We start from the raw sequence: 13,714 nt of genomic DNA on the forward strand, positions 1-13,714 counted from the left end.
CCGTTTCATCGCATGGCGTCACACTTATTTATTAAGCTATTTGGGAATTAGAATCTATTTAAACTTCAGTCAGATGTGGGAATAATTTGATTATAAGGGAAAAATACTTTTTAATTGCAGCAATTTTAGACCTGTAATTTTGGTATGATAAAATGATCAGGTCAAATTAAAAGAAGAAAAGAATTGAGGTAACCAACCAAAGAAGGGTATGCCACAGTCAATTATTCATTAAAGCTTAAACCTTTTTCCGCAATAAAGGTACCACATATTAGATCTTGCATAAAAAATATTAACACACAAATATAGGAAATTTCAATGGCAAAAGGTATTATAATGTTAAAAGGTATTATGTTGTACTTAAACATACCTTATTCTTAAAAAACCTAATAAAAAAGATTGAACCTAAAACAACAAGAAAGAGTAATCATTTGAGGTTCATCAGTATTTCGTCGAACCCTTGTTAAGCAAATCAATATTTTGAAAATATTGTGAGTAAAATAAATTACAACTACAATAAGAAAAGTTAGTTTTTGTACTGAAATTCCTTGATAGAACTTCATTTTACTCATAATAATAAAAATACTGTATTTTGATTTATTCCACTTTTATTTTAAATTTTCACCCGTTACTGAATTTTGCCGTAACCGACATCGCCACACTAGACTATTACTAGACTTTTACATTTCTCTTACCAGTATATCAATGTCAATCACGAATAGACCCGAAAACTGGCAAAAATTATGCATTTAAATGAAATAAGGGGTATAAACTATCAGAAGGGTCGCAGTGAGTTACATCTTGCTGGAGGGTGTGATTCCATACATTGCTGCGAACGCCCAGTTGCACTCCGCCGGCAACACAGCTGACCGGTTCAGTTCGTTAGCGCCCACATCGCAAACTCTGAGCAATAAGACCACACTCATAACGGTGTCATCACAGCAGATAACGAGAGGATGACGGGCGAGTTTTTGGGGCCTCCGAACCAGAACCCACCAGCTTAGGAAAGGTGACCTCAACATAAAAATCTACCAGAAAAGACAACGGGTAACCACTCTGGTCATATTTTTTTTAGAAACTACTAAAGCGAGCGCATCAGTAAGCAGTCGTCCTAGCTGCGGAATATGTATAATAATCGGGCGGGACAAAAATGCGTTTGCAGCAGTAATCGCCAACGTCGGGGGGACCCGACAAGGCACCGGAAGAACAAGAAGAGTATTAAAAGAAATAAGAGAACATTAAAAAAATAATTTCATTCAAATGTAAGTTAAATAAACAGATAAATTAGCTCTTTAAAAGCAATTGTATTCGAGTTGGCTTTAAATAAGTTTTTTTGTGGGTTTTCCAAAATAAAAATTTAATGATTTTTTGAACGAAAATCATTGTATTGAAGGGGTTTTCTTTTTGGCATTGACTTTATCCTCGTGTCTCTGTAATTTTTTCTCTCGGGATTATTTTAAATTTATTTTTTTGTAATATGGTGAATTTCTTTAAAATGTTTCGATTTCTGCAATATTTTTTGTGATAGCTTTCAAATGTGCATATATATTGTTTGGAAATGTTTATAATGAGCATATATTATAATTTTAATAAGGTTTAAGTTAATATAAGGACATTCATGTATTATGTTTGTACTATTGTAAGACTAAATAAAAAAATTAAAAACGTAATTATTATTATAATTATTATTATAATTATTATAATTCAGATTTAGTTTTCAATAGAAATTTAAAATTTCGAATTCAAAAACATACATTTTTAATTTCTAAAATAAACTCGTCAGAGGTCTCAAAGTACAAGAGATTTTATTACATAAATAAACAATAAAACACCGTTTTTTTTCAGATTGCACGTTTTTTGACTGTGACAAAGTGGTATTTTGAAACCTTAATTAAACGTTGTCTTAAATTGCTGCAATTATTTAAACGGCTCTATGGCTCTAAACGTTATGTTGGTAATTAGTAATGGTTATAATTACTAACCGTCTCAGTGCCCATTATTCCACCCTTGTTGGCCAGTTTGGTGGTCCACTGGAAGTAATATTGGCCTGGTATTGGATGAATGGCGCAGATTATAAGTTCTATACTGATTTGGGATATCCTCTGCCACGTCATCGCTATCCTCCAGTCATCAGCGCAGTTGTCTATCATAAATAACTGAAACAAACATAAAACACATAAAAATAAAAAATTCATTTGTTTTTGAAAATTATTGCTGAAAGTTCATTGTAATTTATTATTATAATAAAAAACGAGAAAACTTATGCACAAATTGGAATCCATCAAGTTGCTTCTAAATACCAAAGATGAGATGAATTTTGAATATTTAAAATAAAAAAAAAAAAAAAAAAAACACTACCTATGTAAAATTATTCAATGAACATCTTATTCATATTTATTCTCCGTTGCTGTACCTACTATAACACATTAATTGATTAATTATTGATACTCTACTTTTCAGAAGTCGTAATGGGCAATGTATGGGAAAATCAAGGACTTAATAAAAAAAAGCCAGGATAATATTAGTACAAAAAAAAAACCCTTATTCTCCTATTCAGTAATATTAAGTTATTTGTTTGGACTAAAATAATTCATTTAAATTACAATCACAATCCTAGTAATTCTTCGTACTAAATTTTTATGCACTTTTTTCTTTTTTTAGAGGTAAAAGTAAGTGCTATGTAAACTCCTGACGTCACTGCGACCTGTGAAGATCTATAGTGACGGGTCTCCGTAAATAGTTCTCGCTTTCCAAGCCCAGGTCTATAAAGTGCCAAACTCTTAGGTTGAGGGCAAGCTCTTTAACATCCTCAGGTTTAACTAGTGGTCCCCGGAGGATAAAGCTCATTTTATGATGTAAAGCATCACATACACATATAATGAGTATAACTGTTCTTTCATCTGCACTACGGAACTTCCATATAGAAGTTTCGGAAAGGTTTATTCTAGCAAGGTATTTGTTTTATCTATCTAGCAAGGTAAAAATAAAAATAAACAAATGGCGATTAGTTCACCTCTCAGGGTGACAGTTGGCGCATTTGCCTTCCATGCGTAAGGTACCTGGTTCGATTTTCAAAAAAACAAAAAAAAATATCTGTTATATTTTAAAGCCTCAGACCTTATTTAAACGTATGACTAATACCATTGTCGTACCAATGTAGTACCCTATGCTCTTTTAGGTGCGGATAAGGGAATAATGACTGACGTACCGAATCTCCAAAAGTTTTGAGGACTCAAAATTTAATTTTTTTTTTGACTTTTGGAACATAAGATGTGAAGATATCAGAAAAGATTATTCCGAAAAAAAATACCAAAATTTATTATTTCTCGGAAAAACCGACATTAACAAAAACTGCTGATTTTCAGAAATTTTATATGGCTTCAACAAAATGGTTATCTGGAAATTTTCACTGAAGATTTGAAACCACGCAATAAAAACTTTATCATGGCTTTGAAACACTTGAAAATTTTAAAATTACCTTGATAAAAGAAACTAACTTTTAAAAGTCACATTCAGAAGCAAATTTTTACATTCCAAAGAATACCAAGTACCTATATAATAAAAGACATAAAAAAATATTTGAGAGTAATTTATTTTTTGAGATTAAAAAATATTCTTTAGCCTCTTATATAGTTGTTGTTGCGTTTTACTCCAGTTCATTTGGTTCCAGTTTTGATTCCTGACCAGATTGGCATAAAGTCGGGAAGTGGTTTTGTGTCGCGGAATCGCAGGCCAAAGGTCCGAGCTTCGCTCTCCCCGCTTAGCGACAAATGGATTTCTATTTTCTAGTATTGAGTTATATACTATTTGTTAAAAATACCTCTGAAAATATAAATATTTCAGAAAATCATAAAAATGCAAATGTTTCTTCAAAGAATAAAAAAAATTGCTTGTTTTCAGTTGATTTTTTACTTTATGTTTACAAGCTGGCACCGGTATTTGAATCAGAGATAAAATTGTCTTCAATTGTAAATGGTTGCTAAATGCTGTAATAAGTTCACTGATGAAGTGACTAAAGCAGCACGCAGTTCGAAGAAGCGTCCCCTCTGCTCCTGTGTCCATCCATGGTAAAATCTTTTGCATAGCGGACATAAGTTCTCAGTTTAATTCCTGGACATAAGTTCTCAGTTTAAATCTAACCTAACCGAACCTAACCTAACCTAACTTAACCATGAATATAATAACATGACAATTTTTTTATTTTATTATTTTATGAATAAAATAAACAAGGTGTGTTCAGAAAATTAATAAAATAAATGTTTGTTTTTTGAAAGAAAAAAAAAATCGTCTACATTTATGTTGTTGCCTTCAAAAAAGTCCACATTAGCATGTGCACTTGAGCCAGCGCTTCTTCCAATCCTCGAAACACTTTTTTAAGTCGATCTTTGGGATAGCCTGTAGTTCTTTCAGCGATGCGCTTTTAATGTCACCTACGCTTGTAGAACGACGGTCCTGGGTTTTTTTTTATTTTTGAAAATAAGAAAAAGTCACAAAAAACCATGTCTAATGAATGTGGAGTCTGGGAAATTGTTACAATATTGTTTAAGGCCGAAAATTCCCGAACTAGCAATGAAGTGTGAGCAGGTGCATTATCATGATGCAAAAGCCATGAATTGTTTTGCCACAAATCCGGGTATTTTTTTTGGATTGCTTCACGTTAACGGCGTTGAACTTGTAGTTGGTACTCTTTATTTGACCGTTTGACCTCGTGGCAAGAATTCATGATGCACTATGCTATTAAAATCAAAGAACACAGTAAGGATCACTTTCACGTTTGACAGCACTTGTCGATCCTTTTTTGGTCTTGGCGATCCAGAATGCACCTACTGGGACGATTAAGCCTTAGTTTATACGTCATATCCATAAACTCATATTTCGTCACCTGATATAACACGTTTCAGTAATCCTGCATCAATGCCTTCATTTAGTGATACCTGGGCTGGTATTCTAAACAAATTTATAACGCGGTATAGCGCGTTTTTACGTAATAAATACGCATTTATAGCGCGCTGTAAACGCGTTCGGAATACCAGCCCTGAGCAACATTCGCCGCTGTTTTTGTTCAAAATTCAACAATTTTGGAACAAACTTTGCCGACACGCGTTTTATACCCAAAACATTCGAAAAAATTTCATGGCATGCGGCAATCGATATGCCAACATCATCAGCGACTTCTGTGATTGTGATTCGGTGATCGTTTATAACCATTTCAATCAGCTTTTCCACGTTTTCATCGGAATTACAGAACATGTTAATCTTTACGGTGTATTTTCTCAAACTGAACAGTTAAGGAGGTAGTAAGAAATTCCTTTAGGAAAACATACTCGCCGTTATGTAGATATAAATTGTAAAATAAAGAGTTTAAAAAAAATATTAAAAAGCAATCATAACTCATAACTCACAATCATAACTCATCAATCATAGTTATTCCCACGTATCTGATATATTTAGTGTAGGGTATTGTTCCTATGGAACAAACCTTCGGAACTTTTTCAAAGATGGTGAATGCTAATTATATTTATTTATTCATGCATTTCATATCCAGTTTTTTGTTCACTTTGACTAGCTATGTGAAACAGTACTTATGATTTTCTTGTTGTTTTACTGAAGATTTTTAGGCTATTTTTTCAAATATAAATCTTGTATAATTTTTGGTTTTTTTTTTTTTTATAAATCTTGTTTATAAAATTCATGTTTTAAAAAAAATATATATTAAGCCAAATATGTTAATATTATAATTGATTGTAAAAGGCAGATTTTCCGTTAATGTTAATAAAATAAATAAATAAATATCTCGACTAAGATACTTTTATAATTTACTTGGTTACGTAATTCTGTGAAAAAATATTTAACAACAAAGTTTACTATTTAGTTTGCGCAAAAATACTTATAAACATTAAATATACTGGCTGGTTTCAAAAAACGACTGTTTTTTTTTCAAGTCTTAAAAATAAACGACAAAGGTCATTCTGTTCTGAAATTAACCGGCCTATTTTTTAAATTTATTTATTTGATTAACTTTTAACTTTAAAATGTCTCGTCTTGTAAGTGTAGTCATCAAATAGTTTTGCGGTGGTGGTTTTTGTGGTTGTGGTTTATGTGGTTTCAGGTTGATTTTAAATCTGTTTCCAGTGTTATTTTTCAATTCACAGTATTGAAGTCCGTATAATATTTTTGACTGTCCAGCGTTTGTCTTTGCTTTTTTATGTGATTGTGTTATTGTTGTCTGGAATTGTATTTGTATATGTCAGAATTCATATTTTATATTTATTAAACAGATTTAACAAACTAAATACTTTACATGGAAAAAAAAATGTTTCAAATATATTTTTTTTTAAATAATTATGTTACAGCAATATTTTTATAACTTTTGTTTAATCATTTCAAAAACAAATCACTTTGAAAGTCTGAAATAATTCTGACGAGTTCAAAATACATAGTTTTGATGCTAATTAATCCAACTAATTAATTGGTGTCTACAGTTTTGTGAAATAATTTGTTTCTCGGTAATTAATCACGTAAAAGGCAGAGCCTCATTAGAAGTTTCTTTGCGGTGTCATTCAGGACCGGATCAAGGGAGAGGTTCGCCGGGGCAGAGATTAATTAAGATCCGCCTCTTGACATCCTTAGATGCCTACAGAATGAACCCTTAATGCTTTTGTAAAATTGAATAAAAGAGGTTTTATGATACATGGCCTTTTTAATATGTCACATATTATATTACACAAAGAGAGCCCTATTAATTTTTTATATTTTATGTACTCAGTTCTCTGAAATTAAGGTTTAAGTATACTCGTATGTACATTGTCTTTCTAGTGATATAATGGTGAGAACATACGCCTACCGCGCTACGTCTGAAGTTCGATTCCCTATATGGTTGTTATAAAATATTAAACTAAATATTTGCGGTGGGGAAAACGAATTTTCCCTGTGGATGTGGGGTGCGAAATAGCGAGGGCAAAGTTCTAGGGCTTCTACGATTTTATTAAGCGTAGTGGAATGAATTTAAATCAATTCAAATAAGTGAGTACACTTTATATTATATAAAAGGGTAGATTTGTGTGTAGTTGTAGGAGAGTAAGTTTACAGGTGAGGGTGTTTGTATTTGTGTGAGAGTAAGTGTTCAAGTGTATGTGAGCGTGTGCATTAGGGTGGTCCTTATATGGGTCAAACAATTTTTTTTGAAGTTTTGACAGGGCTCCATTTTATTCGATTTTCTACCCTAAAAGAATACTTCTATGTTTATTCAATTAAAAAACAATATATTAAAGGGTCGCTACAAAGATAAGAAATTATTCTTTTTAAAAATTTAAACACTGTTATTATCACTTACTTTATTAATTAAAATAAAACATTTACCTGTAAAATGTATGTTAAGATTACAAATTAGGATACACTTCTCATGTTAAAATCATTTACGAGTATATATAGGATTCAACTGTTGATTTTTTTGTATCAGGATATTTTTTTCAGTGCTCTTTTACCAACAAAAGAAAACAATGTTTTTGCTCTTCATCAATTGTCATCAATTTATTATATTATTCCAATAAAGCAACACCGCGCTCAGCAATATTATTCACTTCCCGCATATATTGGACAATTTTCTTTGCAGCCTTAAAATCAGAGTCTTCCTCCCAAGTTTCAACATCTTTATACGAAAACTCTAATGAGATACCCAGTATCTGGAAAAAATGCAAAGAATTGCTAGTCACAAAGTCTTGTATTCTTTTTTTGGTGTGTGTTCGACATTAATGCTCTTTATTTTTGGGCAATCCTCTTTACTTTTGATTCTTAATACATCTATTATTTTTTTTATCTTGTAAAGTTCGTTGTCGAAAAATGCAAAGGACACAAATTCTTCCGACAAATACCATACATGGCCCAGTATTTTTTTCATAGAGACTTTGGCCATTGATCGGTTTATATTTTTAAAGGACGCAAAGTCCTCTAATAATTGTAAGTCGTTTCTCGGGAGTCAATATACAACAGAGGCTTGAAGCCAGTATTTTAAATATATGATGACTGTGAAAATACGTATTTTATTTATTGCTTTCCCTTCCTTTTTCCTCAGTTTAAACTGACGTTTAAATAGGAAAATCTTCAAGCCATACATAGTTTTAGCCATCCATCTAGCGCGGTGAAGGCCAGCAGGCCTCTTAAATAAAACTCTTTTTTTTGGAACTCCACCCAAGTAAATGATCGTATCATTCAGCAGCTCTTTATAGTAATCTTGAGGTTGATATACTTGTAGTTGATTTTGAACAAATGAAATCCTGTCTGAAGCTTCATTTTCTATGATTTTTGAGGACGTGGTATCAAAAATTACTGTTTTATAATCACTTTTATCATATTTTTTTTAAACAATTGGATATCAGGGCAACTCAATATACCGAGCGATTGACTTACTTTAGCTTCTAACATAATTTCTATTATATGATGGTGACAAGCCAGCCAATCATTTATTTTTCCATTTTCTGCTCCAAAAGAACACAAATTTTATTTTTCAAACATGTGTTTACAGCTGTAGTGTCAAAACATATTTTTTTTATTTTATCGCTCAAGTCATTTGAATTTATTGTTTCGTTAACGGCTGGCGCACGTGTTTCGCCTGTTCCACGATCCAATTTTGGAACCGATAAGAGCTGAACAACTCCAAGTCCTGATACCAAAATTGACAGATGATCTACAGTTTTATGAACGCTTATATCTTCAATTAACTGGAGATCCCAATGAATCGTTAATGGAAAATCAAGTTTGACCTGTTTATTTAAGTGACTCTGCTATTGATTTTTGATTTTTTAAACGCTGCCGGCGAATAAAAGATTTATTAATGTTTAATTATTAAGGGTCATGTCCTGCACTTTTTTAAGTAGATGCTACAACAACAGCAGATTTTCTATCACTCAATTTATGGCTGGGGAAAGAAAATGCATGCGCTCTAGCTAATGATTGCCTTCAAAATGAGGTGCGAATCTTGATGCGTAGGCGTAGGAAAGAAGTTGGAGAAGGAATAAGGGCTGGGGAAGGTAATGGAGAGGGGTTAACTGTACAGAGCTAATGAGTCTTTTTGTATGCTTTTTCACTTAAAAATAGGGTGATAAACGTGCCAGATTCAATAAACCGGATCTTTAGTTAAGTGGCCATTCAATGTTTTTTTTTTGAATTTTTGACTTATGGTAGCGACTTCTAAATCCTTAAAAAAAAACATTATTTTAAGGTAGAAAATCATATGACGGAGAGCTCACTCAATTTTTTAAAAGTCGGAAAATAAGGACCCTAGTGTGTATCATTAAAAAGCAAGTGTAAGTGTTTTGCAGATAGATAGAAAGAGTCTTTATTCATTTTTTAAAAAAATATGGGGAATATTTAATATATCAAAAGATGAAAAAAAAAACTATAATTTGAACAAGAACGAAAGAAAAAAGAGTGTTGTGCATAAGTTGTGTAGAGATATTATATACGAGTAATTTTGATGGAATTCTATCAAAAAGTGTTAGTTAATAACATAAATCAAATTTTCAGTATAAAATTAATCGTAGTTAAAATGTAAATTGGGTCACAATGTGATATTAATGCTATTTAAAATGGTTATTCCCAGTATTTCAAACTATTTGTTTGCAGTATTTCAGGACAGGGTAATAACTTCTCTCAATATGTGTGGACTATAATATTTCTCGGTTACGGCTAAGCATTTTCAGAACGTATCGGAAGTTTAATGGCATATAAATTAACTTGGAGTTTCCCAAAGGAACTCAGTATAACGAGAGACCATATTTTTACGGAAATCGGTTGACAAATACCATAAACATTAAATTAATAAAAACTACTTTGCTTTTAAGCACTTATTTTTCCTACCGGCCGGTTTCAAAGCTGTGTTATTTATTTTCATATAATGAATAACCACAAAGTTAGTGCTTCAAATATTACAAAAATTAAATAATAATACCTTAACGTTTATGAAAAAAATTAGTCGAAGGAAATCAAACAAGTGAAACTATTACAATGCTTTGATTTGTACTTCACAACTCTAAATATCTTAATTATACTACTGCAATTCGCTCATTGTATAAAACACTAGTCCGCAGCATACTAAAATACTGTTCCTTAATATGGGACCCTTTAAAATCACACCTTTAAAATAGAGAAGTTTCAAAAAGAATTTTTGCGATGCTTATATCTTAGAGAAAATAATATTTATCTATTCTTGTATCAATCATTTTTTTTGCACGGATGCTGGATTACAACACCTTTGAATCTCGTCGTCTAACTTTTCTAGAAAAATATTTCTATAACCTGATTTCTGGAAGGCTAGATAATCCAAATATACTGAAAGAGATCAGTTTGTATGTTTCCAATAATTATACTAGAGCGAGATCTTATGCACTGTTTTACATACTCGAAAGCCGTGCAAATGCAAGGCAGAATTCACCCATAACCATTGATGGCTAAATACCTATGGCAGTTCGCTTGCTTAATATGGCTTCTGCAAATAATATGAAAATGTTTTTTGGTACATATTGGTAGTAAAAAAGCTATCTTTAAATATGTAATTTCCTAAACAAACTTCTCCTAAACGGCTTAACCGATTTACGTGTGGTTTTCAGATAAATATAGATCTTTGCGCTGTGCGTGTTCGTAGATATTTAACTTTTCAATCTAATTTGTAAAAAATAAGTTAGAAGCATAAGTGTTTTTTTCATCGATCTACCGGAGTTGCATTTGGGGAGAATGCATTTACAAAAAATGGAAAGATGGTGTTTTTTGTGTATAAAAAAAGTTTGTTTTTGAATATTTATAAACAAAATTTGCTTTTTATGGATTCCAATCAGATTCTTTATAATTTCTTCCCATTTTTTTTTACTGGATGTTTGGTAATACTAAAATAATATTAAATTTAATACATTAAAAAAAATCGTATTCTTACATAAGTATACCCCTCGCAAACCGTTTGCAAAAAGAATGCCATATTTGAAAAAAATATTTATTTTATGTTTTGGAATTCAACCATTAACAAGTACCTAGGTACCTACTTTAATTCAATGTTGGAATATTATCAATTTTTAGTATTTAAATTGAATCACAAACAATTACCTAGGTACCTACTTATCAATAAAAAGTATTTTTTAAGCTAATAGCAGGCAAGCTAACGTTTGGGCAGGACAACGTCTATTGGGTCTGCTAGTTTGGTATTTATTAATTAACTTCTAACTTATATTTACAGTCTGCATTGCGCGATGGTTAAATAGCTCGTAAAGTAATGGAGACTACAATAGTTAAAAAAATAAATGCAATTGTCAACAAAATAAATTTACAAAGCAAATTACTTGTAGTTGTTTGGTTAAGTAATAATTTTTATTCCCTTTTGCTAACAATTGTGCATATATCACTCCATTAATACACCACCCCCAGAGTTACAAGAAAGTACTTATTGTCACAAGAATGTAAATTGATTAGTCTTACTCTTCTGTTACCCGTCTAGGTTAAATTAATATACTTATTTAAAAATACATTTTTAAATAAATATTATACATTAAACATTTCAAAAATCGAACCTTAGACCACTTGCATGTTAGGTAAAAGCCCTGATTATTAGTTCACGAGGTGGACTAGTAATAAATTGAGGTAAATAAATTCATATTTTTGGGAGTAAAATTATCAGAATTATTTCTTCAACTATGCCAGTACTTAACTGCAAACATTTAGGCATACAAAAAATCAGATAACAAGAGATCGTAGAATGTAATATAAATGTATTGGTTTCAATATTTTAAATTTCTCCTAAAAATGATTTTTTTTAAGCCAATCGACAGATTATCACATAAATCCTTATGTATTAGTATGTAAACATTTCAATAATTTATGATATAAAACGTCTGTCCAAAAGTCAGCTTGAGCTCTATTGTCTATAACAAAAGCTTTCCAATTATTAAGTAAGGTTTTTGGTTTGATTTTTAGTTCAACAACAAACGTGTAACGGACGGTTTTGGTTTGTCGATTTTTGACCCGAATACCTATAGCATATTAAATTGCTGTACTTTGTAGTTCACTTCATGGTTAATAATTATAGAATGGGTTTTCTCCATATAAGCGACTCTATATGCCGTATGCGTGTTTTTTAACTATCAGGTTCAAAACAACCTAAAATAAAATTTTTAAAACTATTTAATATAAAAATAACATAAAAGAAGTAGCTATTACTATCTTAGAAGACAAAATATTGCTCTCTCGGTAAGTATCATAATTCGAAAAGTGAGCTAATTATATATCTTTTGTATACCTCTTTTTGCTGTAGGAATACATCAACCGATATGTCTTTAGACACTTCATTGTAAATCTTTTTTTTTATGTCAACCTTTTAAAATATGTCATTTACGTTTATCAAATATTTTAATGACAAAAAACAATTTTTAAAAATATACACGAAATATGCAAAATTTCAATTTCATATAATTTGCTTTTACGTGAATGTGGCTACTCCACTGCACTTGCCTAAAGCTACAACAAGCCACGACACCAAAGTTCAGAAGTGAATGATAGCATAGAATACCCAGTCTTCAGTAAAATTACTTTTTTATGATTTCACCGGAAATCGATCAAAAACAATCCATGTGTAAGGCTAGCATCTGAGACTATCACCATAGGGGCTAAGCTCACACAAAGTATCACATTACAGTTAATAGAGGAAATTAGTTTGATTAATATTTTAAGACGCAACAAGTCACAAGTCACAAAGTGTATTTTTTGCAGGTAAAAAAAAATTTAAGAATTTGTATTTTTGAATACCTGTACTTCCAATGCATGGTAGGCCACAATCAATCCCAGAAGGATGACCGTTGATACTGAAATTAGGGTCTTTAAAGCAGTTGAATAGAACGAAGCCTGAAAAGAAAAGAAAAATATATTATTATTTCGTAAACTTTGTACATAACAAAACATATCAAAAACATATCGTTTACACGTAGGAAATACAACAACCTCGACCACGTAGGATAGAAGGCTGGGACAATACGAAAATTTGGCCGCAGTTCACACGCGAGCACTGTGAAAATGAATACACGACTAAATAAAAAAAATGTTTTTTTTTCTGCTGACATATTCGGTAAAAAAATAAAGCAGGCCTAAATTACATTACAATTGTTATAAATAATGGATAAAAATTTATTTAACATTACGAGTATGTCTTTGTTTTTTTTTTTAATGTATGAAATTTAGAATATTCTGTCTTTTGCTTGAGAAAATACGATGTTACATCCTCGCAAGTAAAATAATTTTGTACCACAGCCTTTTAAGAGTAAACAGTCATGAATCAGGTTTGAAGTTCTTTTGCAATAAGAAGTAATAAAAGTGTTTAAAACTGGCGTCATCAGCTGGAGGGGAAGTTATGTGCCAGAACATCTCTCGAAATGAAGACTGGTCAACAACTGCGCTGTCAAAATTTTATGAAACAAAGAACTCCTGACAGATCGCCTTCTATTTAACGCTGACATCCTCTTCTACTAACCCTAATTTCTGAAGTTCTTGATAAAATATTATAATTACCATTTTAAATTCAGTGAAAAATAAATCCCACATAATCTTCATCGCGTATCATTTACGAATCATAACTTTATATTTTTTTATGTTTATAATGAAATAATATAATTGTATCAAATCTGGATAATCTTTCAACGCATCTAATCCCAATTTGTATAATTTGGATACTAAGTGATAGTTGTTA

At 31.2% G+C, this 13,714-nt stretch overlaps 1 protein-coding gene across 1 annotated transcript in view; it reads right to left on the reverse strand.

Annotated features, from left to right (window-relative positions):
• SK (small conductance calcium-activated potassium channel) overlaps positions 1-13,714 on the reverse strand; it is a 99,996-nt gene that overhangs the window by 33,658 nt on the left and 52,624 nt on the right. The window contains exons 3-4 of the mRNA XM_088236391.1: positions 12,781-12,876; positions 1,980-2,153 (exon numbers count right to left, since the gene is read on the reverse strand). Coding sequence (XP_088092517.1) covers positions 1,980-2,153; positions 12,781-12,876 — 270 coding nt within the window. The remainder of the gene's footprint in view (positions 1-1,979; positions 2,154-12,780; positions 12,877-13,714) is intronic.

The sequence above is a fragment of the Micrasema longulum genome, unplaced genomic scaffold, assembly GCF_059751315.1.
Source record: "Micrasema longulum isolate JH-2025_06_02 unplaced genomic scaffold, ASM5975131v1 h1tg001554l, whole genome shotgun sequence".
NCBI classification, from domain to species: Eukaryota; Metazoa; Arthropoda; class Insecta; order Trichoptera; family Brachycentridae; genus Micrasema; species Micrasema longulum.